Source organism: Rousettus aegyptiacus, unplaced genomic scaffold, assembly GCF_014176215.1.
Source record: "Rousettus aegyptiacus isolate mRouAeg1 unplaced genomic scaffold, mRouAeg1.p scaffold_m13_p_6, whole genome shotgun sequence".
In the NCBI taxonomy this organism is placed as follows: Eukaryota; Metazoa; Chordata; class Mammalia; order Chiroptera; family Pteropodidae; genus Rousettus; species Rousettus aegyptiacus.
This window is the reverse complement of record NW_023416309.1, coordinates 114,805,516-114,825,667: the sequence shown is the minus strand read 5'-3', so window position 1 is coordinate 114,825,667 and position 20,152 is coordinate 114,805,516. Positions and strand designations below refer to the sequence as shown.

At 64.1% G+C, this 20,152-nt stretch overlaps 1 protein-coding gene across 2 annotated transcripts; it reads left to right on the top strand.

Moving 5' to 3' along the window:
- Positions 1–11,987: 11,987 nt before the first annotated feature.
- On the top strand, positions 11,988–18,401 carry NOTUM (notum, palmitoleoyl-protein carboxylesterase). Of its 2 annotated transcripts, XM_016163679.2 has the most exons (11): positions 11,992–12,368; positions 13,443–13,495; positions 13,577–13,672; positions 14,079–14,139; positions 14,228–14,286; positions 14,671–14,773; positions 15,716–15,907; positions 15,997–16,097; positions 16,610–16,757; positions 17,619–17,666; positions 17,904–18,401. In XM_016163679.2, exons 1-11 carry the CDS (start codon positions 12,043–12,045, stop codon positions 18,208–18,210), a joined length of 1,494 nt encoding a protein of 497 aa, XP_016019165.2. In that variant the 5' UTR covers positions 11,992–12,042; the 3' UTR covers positions 18,211–18,401. The 2 variants fall into 2 exon arrangements, with proteins under 2 accessions (XP_036078586.1, XP_016019165.2); XM_036222693.1 differs by lacking the exon at positions 13,577–13,672 and having other exon boundaries at positions 11,988–12,368.
- The last annotated feature ends 1,751 nt before the right edge of the window (positions 18,402–20,152 follow it).

The window sequence follows — 20,152 nt, the reverse complement described above, 5'->3', positions numbered from 1 at the left end:
TGGCCGTCTCCACCCAGCGGGCTGGTCCGCCTGGCCGTCCACCACGCCGCACGCAGAGCGGAGCAGAGCAGGGCCTGGCATGGGCCGGCTGCTCTGCAGACATCTGTCAGAGGAGTACCCCTGATGGAGAGACATGACACTCGATCCCCCCAAGTGCACCTCCTCCTGCTGCTGCGGGTTCTCGCCTGTCGGGGACAGGGCACCCTGGCAGTGGGGAGTAGGAGAGGCAGGGCAGATCCACCTGCCCTTGGCGGCCGGGGTGGGCCAGAGCTGGTGAAGGCCAGGCACGACTGACCGAGACCCTGCGGAGCACCTATGAAAACAGGCGAGCCCCAGAGAGGACCCCGGATGCTGTGTGGGGCCCCGGGGGTGCTTGACTCACAGCTTGACAAGCCCAGAGGCAGGAAATGTCTAGAAATTTCCTTGGGCTCCCCCTTGAGCAGGGGTTTATTTCAGACTAGCACCTAAAAATTCAGGGAGCTGGACACAACAGGATGACCACGCCCCTCACTGGGCCCAGCTCAAACCTGCGGGCGGGGGCCGTGTGCTTGCTCTTCCTGGAAGGCTGTGTCCTGTGCTTGCCCTCCCCAGCCCTCACCGCAACGTGACACCCTCCCGCAGGACTCTGCTCCAGCCTGGAGCTGCCCAGATTCCAGGACGGGTCACAGCAGAGGCCTTGGAGGGGACCGTAGGGTCAGAGGTCATCTGGGAAGGGAGCCTTTCTGTGGACGCTGCGGTATCTCAGGCCCTTTCTGCAGCTCACATTTTTCTTTCCAGATCCGATATCTTAAAAAACAGTGAATCCAGATGCCCATTGATGTTCGTAGCAGTTTTATCCGGAACAGCCTGAATGGGACTGAGCCCACATGGGCTTCAGCGGGTGCGCAAGCCCACGCTCCGCGGCCCCTCCCCACCATGGAGCCCCACTCAGCCAGCTGGAGGGACGGCGCCCTGCTGCAGCGCGGGGGTCTCGGGGCGTGCGCGGAGTCAGAGCCTGTTCCAGAGGCTGCACACCTGCCGTACGATCCCCCTTCCGCCACGGAGGACGAGTTCAGGGTGGCCCAACACTCGGGGAGCTGGGGTCGGGGGAGGGAGTGGCACAGGCGTGGGTATAGGAGGGGAACGCCAGAGACCCGCGTGGAGACGGGGCCGTCCGGACGTGGACACCCCAGCCCGCCGGTGATGAGAGTGTGCAGCACGGCACGCACACTGGGAAGAGGGCGGGTACGTCGTCTCCACGCAAGGCGTCGCTCCGTGTTCTCATGGTCGCGTGTGACTCTACAATCATCGCAATAAAAAAATCCAGTTAAGCAGCAACGTCTACAAACAGGCTAAAATTTAATACGATAAACTACTTTTCAACGCGTCTATATCTCTAGCACGAGGTACACCACACTAACTTAACATCATGTCACGTTTGCTTCTCTTTCTGCATTTCTATTTGCAGATGTATTTATGTTTGAAAATAAGTTGAAGAAATCCAGACACCTTCCCTCCAATTAGTTCAGCAGCGCCTCCTTTCTCCTAGGCCATCACCGTACCCAACAACCAACGGTCACGGGTACAATGACATTATCTAGTACACAGCCCATGTAGAATGTCCCTGGTCCCCAGACGGTCCTATAGAGCTGTCACATTGGCTTGGCAGTCGTTGGTTTGCAGTCCATTCATTGGCTCCAGTCTGTCCATCCTGGGTCTGTTTTAACTGCTCAGGACGGTGACATTCGTGAAGCATCCAGACCTGTTTCCTTTAGAATTTTCCACAGGCTGGATCTGCCTGAGACTTTCCTGGGGTGAACTGTTTTGGGACGGTGCAGCGGCGTAGATGACAGCCCGCCCGACGATCCGGGACGTCCGTCCGTCCTGTCACGTGGGGTGTAACATCTAAACTCTCTGCCTGCGAGGTTCTCCCAGGACCTTCGTAGAGTGAATGAGCCATCAACAGGGTGTCCCCTCGGTAGCCACTTCCCCGACAGCTCTGTCAGTGACGGTCCCCGCCTAAGCCCGTCGTTACACTTACAGTGACAAAAACCTGACTTCTGTCGACTGAAAACGATATCAACTAGGTGTTTCGTCAACAAAAGGCTTTATTCGGGGAAAAAGGTTGCAACCTGGTACCTGCCGACATGGCGAGCCTCATGCACACTCTGGCCGGCATGTCAAGATGGGGGTCATTTATACAAGGGAAAAGGAAGTCGATGGAAGTCAGAGCCACTGAGCCTTCGAATACAGACAGAGTTCTTCGTGCAGGGTTCTCGCGATTACACGGGGCGCGAGAATTGCCCTTAGCCCCAGTTGCTCCCCTCGACCCCTTACTGATCCTGTTTGCTTCGGCTTCCGGCTTGTCTTTGTCATTTTCCAGTTTTATCATTCCTTTTACATTTAATAGGCATTTTTTTTTTTTTTTTTGGTCAGGAAAGGATTCCCCTCCTTAAATATAAACATAAATCCATAGATTCTCTTTTTATGCAACTATTGTTTTCGATGCTCACATTGATCCAAATGGGGCCCGTGAGAGCCCCTTCCAGCTGGCTTCAGTATTCCTTTTTTGGGGGGTGGGATGGTTTTTATTTTTACATCATTTCGAACTTAGAAGACATTTTCAAAAACAACACGAGGATCTCCCGTGCGCCTTCTAGGCCGACCCCGCTCGTCGCCATGCCCGCTGTTCTCCCTGGCTCTCCACAGACACGACACTCTGCCCAACCGTCGGAGAGTAAGTTGGAGACGTTGCCTTTGCCACTGAACACGTCAGTGTCCGGCCGGCCCTCTCGTAGGATCGCCAAACTGTGACACGACATCACGTCGGGAAACCCGACCCCGATGCCACGCTCCTAGCTAACCCCACTCGCCCATCCCGCTCTCAGCTTTCCTGCTTCCTCTCTGTCGACGTGAGAAAGGTCCAAACCTTTGGAGAATTTTTATGAGTTTATTTGAACCAAACTGATGACAATGGCCAAGAAGCAAAAACTCAATGGATTGACAAACTGCTCCGGAGAATGGTGGTTTTGCAGTTTCTTTTATACGTTATCAAAGGTTCTAGAATCTAATCAAAGGTTCTGGATTCTAATGAGGGTTCCGTGAGGTCCCTGGGTGCTGGCTTAGGGACCGAGGGAAGGCGAGGTGGGAAGTGTCTGGGATTGGATAAAAGTAGACGAGAGACACACCTCTCTTGCACGGGTCAGCACAGGACAGAGAGTAATTAATGTTTGCAGCACAGAGAGACGGAATGCGGGCAGCGAGGTCACAGTGAGGGTCTGTGGTCTGCGCCCGGCTTCCAGGGGCTGTGCCTTCAGGGCCGCGGAGAGGCAGGTCACTCTGACATTCCAGCGTCATCTTAGACGCACGAAGACAGCAGACTGGCTCCCGTGACGTGAGGACTGACCTTTGTTGAGGGAGCCGCAGGCTTAGGACGTGACCACCTCCACCACCCGCGTTGGGTGAGGGGGCATCGCGCTCAGCCGGTCCCATGTGGTTGCTTCGGTCTCTGGGTCCGCAGGGCCCGCCACGCAGGCCTCCCCAGACGTGTCGGGGCGGCACGCATCCTTTTTCGGCCACGCTTTCGACCTGTCCCCATTGCCCTGTGCACTTCCTCACTTCTGCCTCACCGAGGCCTCCGACACTCGGCCAGAGCATCCCCTGCCCCGGCCCTGAGCCCGTCGTGTCCCAGGGAAGTCCTCATCCTTTCAGAGGGGACTGGGCTTTAGAAACCAAGGTCTGCAGCTGAGTGTGCTCGCAGCTGCTGGGGCGCCTGTGCTCCCGAGGCCCTCTCAGAGCACAGGGCTGGCACCCCGAATTCACCTGGATCGCTCCAAGCCACCCCTCAGCTTCTTCCTCCCCTTCCCTCATCCCGCATTTGTATTTGGTCGATTCCTATGAAACTGGCAATATTCTACAAAAAATGGCAACGCCACGTGGTTTGGCCGAACACCCCCTTCTCCATAGTGAGAACCCTCGCTCTTAGTACATGAAGACATATTTTTGCTCTGTTCCAAAACACCCTCCAAGTAGCTTCTGAATTCCTACAGCGATCCTGCTACAAACTGCAGAACTACTAAGGAAATTTCAACATCCATTTGTAGTTATTTCTGTCCTCAGACTATATCCCACTAGAGAAGTACAGAGTATTGTGTTCAAGAGTTCTTTGAATTAATTCTGTTTTTTTGTTTATTTGTTTTTGTTTTTTGCTATGCGGTCATGTTAATTTGATATACAGTTCAGCTCATTTATTTCTGAGCAGATGTGTTCATTGATATATTACTGAATTTTAGTGTCTTTTTTTCATCCTATTTTACTTAATGTTATATTTTGATTATGCAAAATATTTATTTGATTCAAAAGTGATACCCATAAGACCAGATAGCCAGAACAAGGTGACTGCCTCCCTGTCCATTCCCACTCACACCCCAGAAAGCCAGGGTGTCCTTCCTGCATTTCTTTTTGCAAAGAAGAGCAAATGCATAAATCAGGAAGCTAAGGGGACACAGATGTACATTCTTCTCCTTCCTTATTGCTCAACAGGTGACACAGGACAGATCCTCGTTTGTTCCTTTCACCGCAGCCCCTCCCAGGCCCCCGCTCAGGACCACCTCCATCCAGCACACAGTGTCCCCGGGGGGGCGGGGAGGGACATAATGTAGGAAGTCGCAGTGTCCAGCAGCCCAGGGTACGATCAGGGCACAAGGCTCAGGTATCCCTACTTGCACCGTCCTGAGCTTTGAAACCTCCTGGCTGCCTGGACCTCTGCTCTTCATCTGCAGATCAGCAGCGAGAGTGCCAAATTCTGGGGACAGGGAGGCTCAGCGCAGGTGAGCCCCGCAGGACATCACAGGCATGCAGGACATCCCCAGTGGGCTGTGGGGAGCCCAGAGCCCAACCAGAAGGCCGGTTTGGGGTCCTCTCCCTAGGCCACACAGACCTCCCTCAGGTCTGGCCGGGCTGGACCTAAATGCTAGGGACAGGTGACAGGTGTCACATTCCCAGTCATCATTAACGGGACCGGGGCTGTATTTTCTAAAGAAGCTCTGTTCCAAACTGGTTTTATTAGGACCTCGGGTCATGTGTTACAGGTAAAAACGACCCCAGCTGGCTTGGCAACCGATGCCCCCTTACCTATCTCCTTGGGAAAAGGTGTGGCTCATTCACAGAGCAAGTGGCTTGTGAGGGCGCCCTCTGTGCTAGGCCCTGGGGAGAGGCACAGCCCCTTTGCCACACCACACTCACGATCCAGCCAAATGTGCCTGAGGATATGCACGTATGTTAATACATGCATGCGTATATACATATATACATCCGATTGTGATAAAGTTGCATTTTTAATTTATCTTAAAATCTACTTTCTAACATAGATCCTTCTAGAAATTATCTGTATTATCAACGAGACGGTGACTTCCCACTGTCCGGTGCCCACCCACACCCCTTTTCCTTGTTCTCTGCCCCCGGCCTCCAGGGATGGGCCTGCCATCTAGTCCCTGTGTCCCTTCTCAGGGACAGGGCTCTGTCGAGTGAATTCGAGTGAATTCCACCATGGACTCCTCCTACACCCCTCCTGCCCCATGCATGGAGCTGTCCCCCATCCAGTATTTATGAGTGGCCTCCAGGCAGGGCAGACACCTGGGCAGGTAAGAACCTCAACTCACACTCCCCTGTGCAAGAGAGGTCACACTACTGATTGTACGAAATGAGAGTCTAAGTTGCCACCCTACCGGTGCGCAGAACAGTCGACGCCCCCGACAGGGCCCTGCATGACACCCAGGTGGAGGCCAGTGGCGCCCCCACAGAGCACGCTCAGCACAGTCCCCACCTGCCCGCCGACAGCTCTGAGAGGCAAATGCAGCGGGGTCTGGAGAGGGCAGGGATGGCCGCCTTCCAGCTCCTCCCGCGGGCATCCTCCCTCCAGGCAGCTTGACAGCTGTTCCCAGGATCTGCTTTGAATTAAAACATGGCGTGGCCCTTTAAGAGAAGCATCCGCTGCCCCGCCGCCCGCCACCCCTTTGATGTCGCTGGCGCTGAAAGGTTCCCAGGGGCGAGATCTGAGGGTTTGTTTCTGCCTCCCCAGAGGCCACGTGCGGATCACAGGGTGGGAGGGAGGGTGGGCCGAAGGTCACATGGCGGGCTGGCCTTGCTGGCCTGCAGCCGCTATTGCAGGAGGCGCTGGGGACCAGCAGGCTGCACAGATGGGGACCAGCCGGCCTGGAGCCTATTAGGGCGCAGCAGAGCCCGCAGCTGGGAGCGCTGGAGTAGCTCTGTCCCAGCCCTCCCCACGAGGCCTGGGGCAGTCCGACCTCCCCCGTGCCCTTCCACACCTGTACGGTGAGGGGCACACGCTGGCACCCTGGGGACTCCCGCAATACCCCAGAGGCCCCGTCTCCACCATGTGCAAGAAGGCCCTCCCATTCCCAAGCCCGTCCTTGCCCCAGCTCTGGGATGTGGCGTCTCCAGGTGGACCGTGGTGCCCCGGTTACCTTGCGTCAGTGTGGGCTGGCACCCCAGAGGGTCCTTGGGCATGGGGAGGGTGGGACGGGGCAGGGGTGCTGAGAAGCACGCACATCCTGCCAAGTGACTGGTAGGGTCCGAGGTCCCCAGGGGTTGAGCCTGGACTGGAACACCATGCCTTGGTCCTCTGTTCACTGGCCGGCGGGCAGGGGGGCAGCAGAGTGACCAGAGCACCCGGGACTCACTTAGCTTCCACCTGCAGCCCTGGGGGTGCTCACCCCTAAGGGAAGGGGCTCTGCCTCCCGGGTGCTCTCAGTTCTAAGTGAGGGGTATGTGTGGTCTCCTCTGACCAGTGGCCCTGAGGCTGCCCATGCCGAGCCTGCAAACGGCCATCCAGTTCCCGGCATCAGGCCAGCCAAGGAGCCATCTGAGAAAGGAACTGACCTAGTGGTCCCAGCCCCCCACCCCCGGCCCCCCACAACACAGCTCCAGGCGAGTGGTTTTGCTCATCAAGGTCCCAGGAAAGGAGGCTGAGGGGGGTTCCTGCGAATGGATGGGGGACTCTGGGAAAACGAAATGGGGATTCAAACCCTGAGACCACACGGCCTGGCCCCGAGGACCCCCAGGGCTCAGAACCAACGGGGATGCGGGCTGCCCGGGGAGCAGGGCCTCCCCAGGGGGGAGCCGCTGGGGGGAGCGGGGCAGTCTGTCCTGCTTCCCTGCCCTCGTGGGCCCCAGAGGCCGGCAGCTGGGGCTCACAGCCGCCCAGGTGGCTAAGCGAGGCGGGGCGGCGGAGGCCAGCAGGCAGCAGCTGGGCCCCAGACGGCAGGCAGCAGCTGGAGCACAGAGCTGTCCTCACACCGTGTGAGCCCCCAGGCCCAGGCCCTCAAGGGGCCCCAGGAGGGAGCTGGCTGGCCATGTGGTATGGGGCAGTCCCACGCCCCATCACAGGCACTGGGTATGGTGCCGCTGGACATCCTGAGACCCTGAAGGCCAGGTGACCGGGCCCCAGTGGGAAGCCTGTGCCACCGGCTGCCCGGCCACCCACATCCCTCTTCCTCCCACCAGCCCGGGCCCCGAGCCTGCTCCAGCTTGAGCTCTAGCTCTAATTTCAGGAACGTTCCATTTCTGACGCTCTTTTTCCAGAAACCGGGCACCTGAACCCACGTGGACCACAGCTCCCATTGGTTAGCTCCACGCTCCTCTGGGCCCCCCGGCCCCTCCCCCAGAGCTTCCTCCCCAGAGGACCAGCCCCCCTGCACCCCCTAGGGTCTCGTTTTCCCAGGCATGGGACCTGAGCGCTCCGCCGGAAGCCACGACCACCCACGACCACCCACGCGAGTGGAGCCAGGAAGCACTGCCCCTCCCCTGGCTGTGGTGGTGGCGCAGGCCAGTCAGACGAGGGTGAGTGCCGTGTCCAGCGTCCATGCTGTCCGTGGCCCCTGGGGCCACTGCAGTGAAGCAACTGGGCCGTCGTTCCTGCTCCTCGTCCCCAAGCCTGAGTGTCCGACCTCCGGACATCCCGCGAGCGCTCTGTGCTGCGGACAGCGGCCTACTTTGGTGCCTGAGGGGTGGCCAGAATCTGTCCAAGCGTAGTCACGTCATCTGTCATGTGCTCGCTGCCTCTGTGCGTCCTGCCTCGTTCATGCTCCCGTGACCCTGGGAGGCACACGCAGGTGAGGGGCCTGGGGCCCAGAGACCTGGCCTCGGGCCCAGCGGGGGCACGGCCAGGCCCTGGGTGCAGAATCGGGCACTGCCACGTCCCCCATGTGCGGCCCCGGAGCCTTCTGTCTAGTGAGCCACTCGGGGCATGAGACATCCCCCGGCCCGCGAGGATTTCTGGAACGAGGCCAGCCCACCCAAGGCACTCCGTTCACCTGGCCACCCCAGTCACCTGGGGCCTGGCGTCCAGGCTACTGACCATTGTTGTTCTGACACACCAGTGCGTTTTTTTTTTTTTCCAAGGTAAAATTCACGTGACGTAGAGCTACTCACTATAAAGTGCACAGTTCGCAGCGCTTAGCACATGCGCAATGCTGGGCGCCCACCGCCGCAATCAGTTTTAGAACACTTTAACACTTTCGCCACGCCAAAAAGTAGCTCTGTCCCCATTGGCAGTCACTTCCATCCTCCCTGTGCCCCCGGCAACCAGCAGTCTGCTTCCTGTCTGTGGTGGTGCCCGTTCCGGACATTTTCTATCAACGGAATCACACATTTTTGTGTCTGTCGGACCTCACTGAGCGTAATGTCTTCAAGGTCCATCCACGTTGCAGCAGGTGTCAGAGCCTTTTCATGACCGACTCCTGTTCCACGGGGTAGATGGACTCCGCTGTGTCTATCCGGCCTTCACCGAGGGACATCTGGGTGTTTCCATCTTTTGGTGACTGTGAATATAGAGCTGCCATGAACATTCATGTACAAGCTGTTGTTTGCACACCTGTTTTTAATTCTTTTGAGGATAGGGGTGGGACTGCGGGGTCACACAGTGCTCTAATGTGCTGGGAGCCGCCAGCCTGTCTCCCCAGCGCCCGCCCGGTGCCCGTCCCCACCGGCCGTGCACGGGACCCAGTTTCTCCACATCCTCGCCGACACCTGCCATTATCCATGCCTTTGATCACAGCCGCCCTGATGGGTGTGGGGTAGGATGTGACCCAATGTTGTTCAATCCCGGGTCCCCTCCCTCCTGGTCAGGGCTGCAGCGGCCGCTGGGCTGGGTGCAGACCGCCTGGAAGCAGAGGCCTGCCTCGCCGAACCCCACCAGACTTCAGGACTGAAAACTGAGTGTGGGCGTCCGAGGCGCAGAGGGCAAAGCTAGCCTCTGGGGAGAGGACGCAAGGACAGAGCCGGTCTGAGTCCAGAGGAGAACGCGGTGACAGCAGCCAGCGAGTCTCCGGCCGCCAAGGAGGAGAAACAGGGCGGGGGAGGTGGGACACGGGCCGGGAACGCTTTGAGAGCCTCTTCGCTGTGCTAGTAGTCTGCAGTAAACGCCGACAGGAACTCATTTGGGTCCAACATGCAGGCTAAATCGCATTACAGCAAACGCCAGGGAATGTAACATGCCTGCTCATCCCCGATCCCGGAATTCCGCCGGCGGTCATGGCTGCGTGCTGAGCGCCTTCACGCATGGGCTCCCGTAATCCCACACAGCCCTCTGACGGAGGCGCGGTCACTGCCCCACTTTAAAGAGGAGGAAACGGAGGCACAGAGAGAGGTCACGGCCCAGCCCAGGACCCCCCGCCAGGACTCGGCTCCGAGCCAGGTGAGTGTGGAGGTGAGGCAGCCATGCCGCCCAGCTGGGAGCGGCATTTCCTGGCCTGGGACTTGGGGTAACAGTCCGGAGGTGGAGGGTTCTCCCCAGTGCCTCGGTCAGTGGGGGTGGGGAGAGCACAGCTGGGAAGGGACTGCAAGGACTGGTCAGCCGCAAGCCTGGCCCGTAAACCGGCCCCGCAGCAGGACGTCTGCAGCGCGGACTTCCAGGTGGACGCGGCGTGGACGCAGCGATGCCGTCGGCCTCCCTGAGCCTCGGTTCCCCTCATCGGGAAAGCGGACACACGGCCGCCCCGGGGAGGACCTGCCCTCTCCTGCAAAGAGTGACCCCAGCCCAGGCCGACCTCCAGGGCCGCCCGGCCTGACCTAGGGCTTCGAGGTCCATGTGACAGCACCTCACAGCCCTCGATGCTCACGCGGCCCCTCCCGAGGGCCCTGTTTGGTGGCCCACTGCTGCCTTTCGGAGCCTGCCCGGAGCAGCCTGCTGGGTGTGTGCAGGGTGGCTGTCGTAACTTCCTACTCTGCAGCTCATCACCCAGCCTGAGGACTGGAAAGGACAAGGGGCCCTGCAGCCCGCGGACCGTGAGGGTGGGGCACCCCGGCCTCTCCGGCTTCCTGCAGGTGCTCGCCTCCCAGGGGACACAGTCTCCCCACTGCCCCAGATCAGGAGCGGGGCTCAGAAAGGTCTGCCCGGGTCCAGACCCCGTCCCAAAAGGCAAGGCCTGTTTCCTGTCTTTAAAACGGGTGTGACGGCATTCATGGGCCTCGGATGGGGCAGGGCGGGGGCAGGGCGGGGGCATGGCGGGAGGTCCACCAGGCCCAGGGGCGTGGAGGGCGAGCACACTGCCTTCCTGCCTTCCGTCTCCCCACCCACCCGGCAGAAACCTACTAAGTAAACACCTGCCTCTCATTCTGATTTCTGACAAAGAATCTCCTTCTGTCCCCGGGAGGGCGAGAGCGGGTGAGGTGCTGCGAAGGTGAGCTGATGGGCAGGTACAGGGGTTAGTGGAGGTCACTGCGCAGACGCCAGGCCAGCAGCCCTTCCATCCTCTCCCCTGCCTCAGTGGCCCTGGAACAGGGAGCAGTTTGGGGGGCCCTCCCTGGGGCGCTTTGCGGCCAGGACACAAAAAGGGGGTATCCAGGACCCCACCCAGGCCCATCCACCTGGGTAGGTGACAGCGCCCCCTCTGGCCCCACTGCCTCCGAGGGCCGCAGAGAATCTGTCCACCCAGGGGGAGGACGAGACGGCTGCCCCGAGGCTCCCTGCAGGGGCACGTGGTCCCTCGGGCAGGGCAGGTCGCCTCGGGTGTCCGAACTTTGCGCCACACCTGTCCGCTCCTCCGGGAGGCCCCGGGCGCCCGTGCTGCCCTTCGACGCGGAGCCCTGTGTCCGCCGTCGCTTTGATCCTGGGGGCCCCGCTGGATAAAAGTCCCGGGCGGCCAGGCGCCAGCGTCAGAGGGGCAGGCGGCCGAGCCGGGCGCACCAGCGGGGTGGCTCAGGGCGAGCGACTCCTAGGAGCCAGCGCGCGGGACCGCGGTGAGCAGGGGTTTCCGGGCCCGCTCGGGGTGGGGTGCGCACCAGGTCGCCCGCTGGCTGCTCTCTGGGCCTGGGCGGCGGCGGCGAGGGGGTCCCCGGCGGCTCAGGTGAGCGCGCCCACCCTGCTCCCCCAGCGTGTGGGGCTTCGGCCGCTGTGCTGCGGGCGGGGGACCCCAGGCGCGGAAAAGCCCCGCTCGGTCCCCGCAGCCCCACCCCGCCGCCCCGGGGGCGGGGGCAGCGGCGCCGGACTGGCCGCGGTGAATGGAGCCGCCGAGGCCGCGGGCCGCGCTGCCCCCCACGGAGCCGGGCCGGGAGCGCCTCCGGCGGCCGCGGCGGGGTAGTCCAGGCCCCTCCGTCAGGCTTGCGGTTTGGGAAGAAAAGGCGATGCCTCCGCCAAGAAAAGAGCGAGCGCGGCCCCCTCCCCCTCCGCCGAGCCCGGGCGGCGGCGGCGGCGGCACATCTAACGCGCGGGCACCCGGGCCGCCGCGGCCCCCGCAAACTACGCCCAGGCTCGGCCCCCGCCGCTCATTGGCGCGGGCCGGAGCCAGCGCACCCAGACCCTGCGCTGCCCTCGGCCGGCCGCGCGCGGAGACCGAGCTGCCCCGGCCACGGCGCCCGGCCCCGGGAGCCTCGACGCCGACCTCCCGCGCATCCGCAGCCCGGCCGGCGCGGGGAGCGCGGCGGGAGAGCAGGCGCGCCCGGCGCCGCGCAGCGCGAACGCCCCCGGCCCTGCGCCCCCACCGCCGCCGCCGCCTCACCGCCGCCCACTCTCCGCAGGTGGCCGCGGGCCCGAGCGGCGCGGCCATGGGCCGAGGGGTGCGCGTGCTGCTGCTGCTGGGCCTGCTGCACTGGGCCGGGGGCGGCGAGGGCAGGAAGACCTGGCGGCGCCGCAGCCAGCAGCCGCCCCCGCCCGCGCAGCGGGCCGAGGCGGCGACCGCGGCGGGGCAGCCCGTGGAGAGCTTCCCGCTGGACTTCACGGCCGTGGAGGGCAACATGGACAGCTTCATGGCGCAGGTCAAGAGCCTGGCGCAGTCCCTGTACCCCTGCTCCGCGCAGCAGCTCAACGAGGACCTCCGCCTGCACCTCCTCCTCAACACTTCGGTGACTTGCAACGACGGCAGCCCCGCCGGGTAAGGCCGCCCCCGCCCGCCCGGCGCGCCCTGCGGGTGGCGCCCGCCGGGCTCGGGGCCTCCTCGTCGCCAGCGGCGCTCGCACCCTCCGCCTCCCGGTCCCGGCTCCGGAGCACGGAGTCTCCGCGCCGGACCCTCCCTGCTGGCCCGTGGCAGTTCTCGCCGCCGGGGGACAGTGCTCCCCGTCGGGCTCCGCGGCTCGCCGCGCGGGGGTTGGGGCAGCGCTCGTAGCACTGGTTCCCGGCCAGCCCGGGCACTGACCCCTCGGCCGCCGGTGCCCAGTCCCGCTGCTCGCGTCCTTCGGGCCCTGGGCGGGGAGATGGCAGTCCGCGAGTGTCCCTGGCTCCGGCGGGAGGAGGCGACGCAGCGGGGCGGGGAGAGAGCCGCCGTGCCCCCACCCCCACCCCGGCTCGGCGCAGGTCGGCTCCGTGCGGCTGCCGGGGCGGCCAGGGGCCCGGCCAGCCCGCCGAGAACCGGGGAGGGGGCGCAGGAGCGACAGAGGGACCTGGGGTGCAGAAGTCACCCCTCTCCAGTCCCTAAGTAGATAAAGGAAGGATGCGAGGCTGAGGCTTGGGGAGAGGTCCGGGGGGTCCACACGCCCAGCGGGTCCTCAGCCCGAGGAACGGGACGGGACGTTAATTTGGGCCTCAGCAGGAAGGCTGCGACCCCGCCCGGGTGGCGCCCGCGCCCCTTCACGCCCCCCGGCCGCCCCAGAGCCCTCTCCCACACACACTCCTCCCGAGAGGGCTTTTTGCCCGCTCCAAGCGCCACTGCGCGTCCCAGGAGGATCCCGGGCCCCGGCGAAGACGCCCCTCAGCCCGGCCGCCGGCGCCGGTCCCGCGCGGGGCGGGCCGTGGGGATTTTCCACGGACCACACATCCCCTCGCGGCCCTTCCCCGCCCCGCGAGCGCCACCTCCCGGGACTGTCGGCCGCTGGTCCGCGGGCGCGCTCAACGGGGGCGCGGCCGCGGGCGCCCCCGTGCGGCCGGCGCGCGCCGGGCGACAGGTGGAATGACCCTTTCCTGCCCGGAGCTGCCCCCGCTGACCTCCGGCTCCGCCCGCCCTCCCTTGCAGCTACTACCTGAAGGAATCCAAGGGCAGCCGACGGTGGCTACTCTTTCTGGAAGGTACATCCCAGGGGCTTATGCGGCGGGGTGGGCGGGGGTCCCCTGGGCACGCGGGCCCTGAGGTGGTGGCCGTGCCCGCAGGCGGCTGGTACTGCTTCAACCGGGAGAACTGCGACTCGCGGTACGACACCATGCGGCGCCTCATGAGCTCCAGGGACTGGCCACGCACCCGCACAGGTCGGCAGGGCGCCCCGCTGCGGGGGAGGGGGGCATCGTGGAGCTCGCAATTTGAAGTCCTAGAAGAACCCCGCCTCGGCTCCCTAGAACCCCAGAGCGGCCCCGCCCTGTCCGCGTCCCTACACTTGCTCATACTCACACACACTCGCATGCTCACACACGCTCACACACTCACACACTCATACGCTCACACACACTCACACACACTCGCTCACACGCTCACACACACACTCGCTCACACTCTCACGCGCTCACACACTCGCTCACAAACTCACATGCTCACACACTCATGCACTCACACACTCACACTCACGCACTCACACACACTCGCTCACACGCTCACACACTCACACTCACACTCCCTGCCAGCCAGAAGGACCCACTGCCTCTGTCCCCTCTGCAACAGGCACGGGGATCCTGTCTTCCCAGCCCGAGGAAAACCCCCACTGGTGGAACGCGAACATGGTGTAAGGGGCCGGGGTCCCCCGCGGGGAGCGGGGTCGGGGGGCCTCCGGCGGTGGACCAGCCGCCGCCTCATGCTGCCCTGTGTTGCAGCTTCATCCCCTACTGCTCCAGCGACGTCTGGAGTGGGGCTTCATCCAAGTCTGACAAGAGTGAGTCCTCTGTGCTCCCCTCTGCTCCCCTTTACCCCCCAAGACAGGGCGGGATGGCGGGGCTTCTGGGAAATGCGGGCTTCCGCCCTGGAACCCCTACTAAGCCCTAACACCCGGCGTGTCCCAAGGTGCCTGCTGCAGCGCCCACCGCCTGCTTGTCCGTGGCGCCTGTGGAGGGCCTCGCTCCTGGCTGGTCCGTGGGGGGTGGCGGGGCAGAGCGGCCTGCGCACCTGCCCTCCCCACCCCAGTCCGCCAGGCCCTGGCCCCGGCCCCCCGCAGGCCCTCTGGACCACAGCTAGAACCCCTCTTCCTTTCGTCCTGGCGGTAGGAGGCCTTGCCCTGTGTCCAGGCCCCCACCCAAAGTCACCCCCCTTCTCTGAGCAGATGAATATGCCTTCATGGGCACCCTCATCATCCAGGAGGTGGTGCGGGAGCTTTTGGGCAAAGGGCTGAGTGGAGCCAAGGTGCTGCTGCTGGCGGGAAGCAGGTGGGCCAGGCAGGGACCTGGGGGGGGGAGCGGAGGGGTGGGGGAGAGAGTGTGGACGAGTAGGGGAGGCTGAGGGATGTGGGGGTCGTGGGGGGGGTAGAGAGTGGGGGCATCTGGGGAAGTGTGGAGGGGTGGGGGAGTCTGAGGGATGTGGGGGTTGCGGGGGGTAGAGAGTGGGGGGTGGGGAGGGTAGGGGGTGTGGAGGGGTGAAGGGATGTGGGGGTAGCGTGGTGGAGTGCGGAGGGGTGGGGGAGGGTAGGGGGTGGGGGAGTGGAGGGATGTGCGGGTTGTGGGGGGAACTGGGGGGGTTGCGGGGGAGCGTGGAGGGGTGGGGGAGGGTAGGGGGTGTGGAGGGGTGGTGAGGAGTGGCGGAGCAAGCCTGGGCACACCCAGGTGGTCCCCCGCAGCTGGACGCCGCCCAGCGGGTGCTTCTGGCCTCCAGGGCCGTGGGCGTGAAGGAAGCCTTGGGCCGCAGCGACCCAGGCAGTTGGTCATCAGTTATCTGTGGACTGACGTACCTTCTCTGAGGTCCAGAGCCCCGGTAGGCAGGACGGCACTTGTCAGTCACTGTATCTCAGCAGGTGCACAGGGGACCCCGGGACATCAGTGGGATGGACGGAGGGACCTGAGGCTACATAGTTCATCTTTATTTTCAAATAAGGAAACCGAGGCAGGGAGTGAGCGAGAGGAAGGGCGGGAGAGGTGGGAGGAAGTGGGTGGCCGGCCGCTTGGCCCTGGGTCAGTGCCTGGAGCACGGCCAGGGCCTTCTCTGACGCTGGACGCCGGCAGGCCCGTGGGTCCTGCGCCCGAGCCCGGACCGTGAGGCAGTGCCAGCCACCTCAAAGCCGCAGCCCTCTGCGGGGCGCGGGCTGGGGGCCAGGCGGACTCCGGGGGCGAGCGGCCCTCCCCACACCCGGGCCTCACGCCCCGCCTTCCACACAGCGCGGGGGGCACGGGGGTGCTGCTCAACGTGGACCGCGTGGCCGAGCAGCTGGAGGCGCTGGGCTACCCGGCCATCCAGGTGCGGGGCCTGGCGGACTCGGGCTGGTTCCTGGACAACAAGCAGTACCTCCACACAGACTGCATCGACACCGCCACCTGTGCGCCCACGGAGGCCGTCCGCCGCGGCATCAGGTGCCGGGAGGCCGCGCCCCGCTCCAGCCCGGGGCGGGCGGGGTGTCTGCGGGCGAGGTGGGGCGCCTGACCGGCCGTGTGCGCCCCAGGTACTGGAACGGCGTGGTCCCCGAACGCTGCCGGCGCCAGTTCAAGGAGGGTGAAGAGTGGAACTGCTTCTTCGGCTACAAGGTCTACCCGACCCTGCGCTGTGAGTGGCTGGCTTGGGGCCCCCGGGTGGAGGCTGGGTGTCCAGACTTCCTGAGGCTCCCAGAAATTTAGCCCAGAGCCCAGCCCCTGAGGCTGGGCCCAGACCACTGCCCCGCCTGGGAGCAGGGCGACAGCCATCCGGGTCTGCCCAGGACCCTCCCCATCTTGGCACTGAGAGCACTGAGTCCCGGGCGGACCTGGATGGGGCCACCCTGTCCCCTCCCATGGGGAGGAACGGGCACCTCCTGAGTGGGGCCTTGGGGAATGGTGCGGTCCCTGCAGAGGGCCACCGTCACCAAATTTGGGTGGGTCCCTGGGAACCGTGCCGAGGTGCCAGTGGTGGGGCGGGATTAACGAGGTACCCCTTCAAGGAAGGGCAGGTGTTCAGGCCCCCGAGGGGGACAGCCAGCCGGCCTGTGAGCCTGCCGCGCGGCTGGCCGGGCCCTCGGGGACCCTGAGCCCGGGGCGGGCAGCAGAGTGCCACAGCGAGGCCCAGCTGAGCCGTGCCCCCAGGCCCGGTGTTCGTGGTGCAGTGGCTGTTCGATGAGGCCCAGCTGGCCGTGGACAACGTGCACCTCACGGGACAGCCGGTGCAGGAGGGCCAGTGGCTGTACATCCAGAACCTGGGCCGCGAGCTGCGGAGCACCCTGAAGGACGTGGCGTGAGTGTGCCGGGCCCCACGCAGCCCCGCTCCACGCACCGCAAACCGCAGCACCGGGGAGCCGCAGTCTCCAGGCGACCCCAGGGAGCCCTCAGTAGGGGATGAGTGAACCGTGGGGCACCCAGACAGTGGGACCTACCCGGGTCTGAGGAGAAGCGAGCCGTCAGGCTACCGGAGGACACGGGGGGGCCTTAGACGCAGGCGGCCGAGAGAGCCCCCCTGCGAGGCTGCGCACTGTGCGACTCCAGTAGCATCGAACAGGGAAGTGAGGAGGCGAGGGCCGGGTGGAGCACAGAGGGTTTTTAGGGCAGAGGAGACATCCCGCGTGGCGCTGTGTGGCGGCCACACGCCCAGCCCACAGGAGGAACGACACCCAGAGGGGCCCTCGCGTCAGCTACGGACTCTGGGTGACGATGGCCATCAGTGTGGCTGCAGCGAGTGCAGCAAACGTCCCATCTGGCGGGGACGTGGACCGTGGGCGCTGGGGAGGCGGGAACGCTCTGCACCTCTCCGTTCTGCTGCCAGCGTAAAGCTGCTCTGAAAAATAAAGGCTTTTTTTTTTTTTAAATGGTAAAACACTCGCCGGTCCGAGGTAGCCGGTCCGGGGTAGCCTCCGGCCACTGCCCGGCGGCCCCGCCTGGAAGAGGATTCGGAAGCAGGAAGGGGCAGAGTTAGCAGGGACCACACAGGCTCGTGGGGACAAGGCCTGGGCCAGAGGGGTGCCTGGCCAGGGTCAGCGAAAGGAAGGAGGTGGGGACCAAGCAGAGGACAGGCCCCCTGGGGGGTGGGCTGGAGCTGCGGGCACCGGGAGGGGCGGGGCCGAGGTGGGCGTGGCTGCTCACAGGCATCTCCTCCCCACAGCGCCAGCTTCGCCCCCGCCTGCCTCTCCCACGAGATCATCATCCGAAGGTCAGTGTCCCCGCGCCTCGGCACAGCTCCGCGTGCGCGGGGTACCCCTCCTCCCCCCCCCCCCCCCCCCCCCCCCCCGCCCCCGGCTCATCTCAGCGGCTTCCTTAGGGCTTTCAAAGGCCCGGGGACAATCAGCCCTGGCAAGAATCCAGACTCGGCCCCGCCCACGGCAGCAGCAGTGTGGTCGCCTGCTTTGGCCACACGCTGAGTGACGCCTGCCTGGGTTTCTGTCTGCAGCCACTGGACAGATGTGCAGGTGAAGGGGACCTCACTGCCCCGGGCGCTTCACTGCTGGGACAGAAGCCTCCATGACAGCCACAAGGCCAGCAAAGCCCCCCTGAAGGGCTGCCCGGTCCACCTGGTGGACAGCTGCCCCTGGCCCCACTGCAACCCCTCGTGCCCCACCATCCGGGACCAGTTCACGGGGCAGGAGATGAACGTGGCCCAGTTCCTCATGCACATGGGGCTGGACGTGCACACCCTGGCGCAGCAGCAGGGCCTGGAGCCCAGCAAGCTGCTGGGGATGCTGGGGGGCGGGAACTAGGGCCCCCCTCCCGGTCCGGAAACGCCCGGCAGCCTTCACTGCACCCCCCCACTGTGTCCGGGAGGCCCCCCCAGCCCGCGAGGCCCCAGCCCAGCCCCTCCCGCCCTTTTGTATTATTTTATAAAGTGACTTTTTTATTACTTTAATTTTTTTAAAAAGGAAAATAAGCAAGAAATATATGATGAATCGTATTGTTCTGTGACATATTTTTTTAATAATGAAAAAAAAAAAGACCAGGACGGAGCCTCTCCCGCAGACCTGTTCGGGCCGTCGGCCGCTGCCCTGCCCCTCTGCAGCGGGGAGAGCCGACCCCAGGGCACGCTGAGCTCCGGCCCCTTCCCGGGCCTGCCCGCCCTGTGCCCCGCCCACGCCCCGCCTCCTGCCCCGTTCTAGACCCTTGCTGGGGAGGGGGCAGGCTCTGCTGCTGGGCCCTTCAGACAGTGCACTGGGGAGACCCTCGACTCGCTTCTCGCTTCTCGTTTTGTTACTGAGGGGACGTTCCCACGACATTTGACAGTGCATGACTGGCTCAGCACTGACCCACGATGGCACCCCGCGCGCGCCCGACACACACGTCACACACACACACACACACACACACACACACACACACGCGCTCACTTCACACGCTGCCTCGGGGCCCAGGGAGGGCCGCCTGGCCTGGCTCTGGCCTGCAGCAGCCTGTGCGCCGCCCGCTCACCCAGCACGGGCGGGGAAGGGGGGGCGGGCCACGGGCCACGTGGGAAGGCACATCTGTGGGAGGAACCCCCAGGTCGGCTGCCGGGGTCACCCCTCTGCTGGCAGCTTCCCGATCACGCAACTGTGGGCATCGCGAGGCCATTCCCCCAGCCACCCTTATTATAAACTGCAATCTATGGACAAAGAGGCTCGGCGAGTCTCTGCGACAGGTCCTGAGGGACAGAGAGCTGGCCTCTGTGCCTGGCCACCAACTGCAGAACTCAGAGCCTGCGGCCTTGTTCAGAGCTGGGACGATTCGGCAGCCTCGCCCCCAGCAAGACTGGGGGCATGCCCTGGGTCTGACCAACCCTGCGACAGGTCAGGGCAGCCTGGGCCCGAGAGGAACCTGAGCAACACCTGGGGGGGGGGGTGCCGCCTAGGCAGGCGCTGCTCTCCCAGGCCCTGCAAGGAATGCCTGGGCTCGTCCTCGGCACCCCCCTCCAGCGTTGGCATCCCCAGGGGGAGCTGAGGGGCCATTTTGGGGTCTCCTCCATAGTTTCCTGGGGGATGGAGCCCCAATGGCCAAGGAAGACGGCGAGAGGCCAAGGATGTGGCAGCCAAAGGCCGGAGATAAAGAGGGGGTACCTGGGGGAGCTGCTGGCTTAGGGGAGCAGCCCCTTCCCCAGCCTCCCAGGAAGGTCGTGGACAGGGATCCCCGTGAGACTGCGGCCTCCCAGTGTGTGGGGGCACCTGGCTGTCCCCTGCCTGGGGAGACTTTGCTCCGAGGGCGGGGCCCTCCACGCCGGGGGCACAGCTGGTTGGGGGCTCGGGAGCTGCTGCCTGCAGACCAGCTCTGTGTGGAGAAGGCGCCACGGCGATGTCGGTGTGCTGCGCAGGGTCGCACAGCCGTCTCGCGCCCTTGACGGTGGGCCGAAGGGTGCTCGGGGCGGCTGGGGCACCGCCGGTTCGCTGAGCGCGGTGTTCGTGGGTTGGGCCCCGAGGGCTTTCGCCGGGTGAATAACCCCTCTCTCCCCACGTTCCTGACAAAGACGGAAACAGCACGGCCAGCGCGACCTAGTGCTCAGCCCAGGACACCTGAGGACGCTGGTGCCACCAAGCCGGTGTGCCACGCGGCGCTCCCATGCTGCCCTCTCGGCGTGTCTGGAAACGTGGCTGCTTTGCATTGTCCACCTCACGTGATTCCGAGAAGAGCAAACATGCTCGGGACAGAAGTGGCCACGGTGTCCTTCGGTAGGTGAACCGA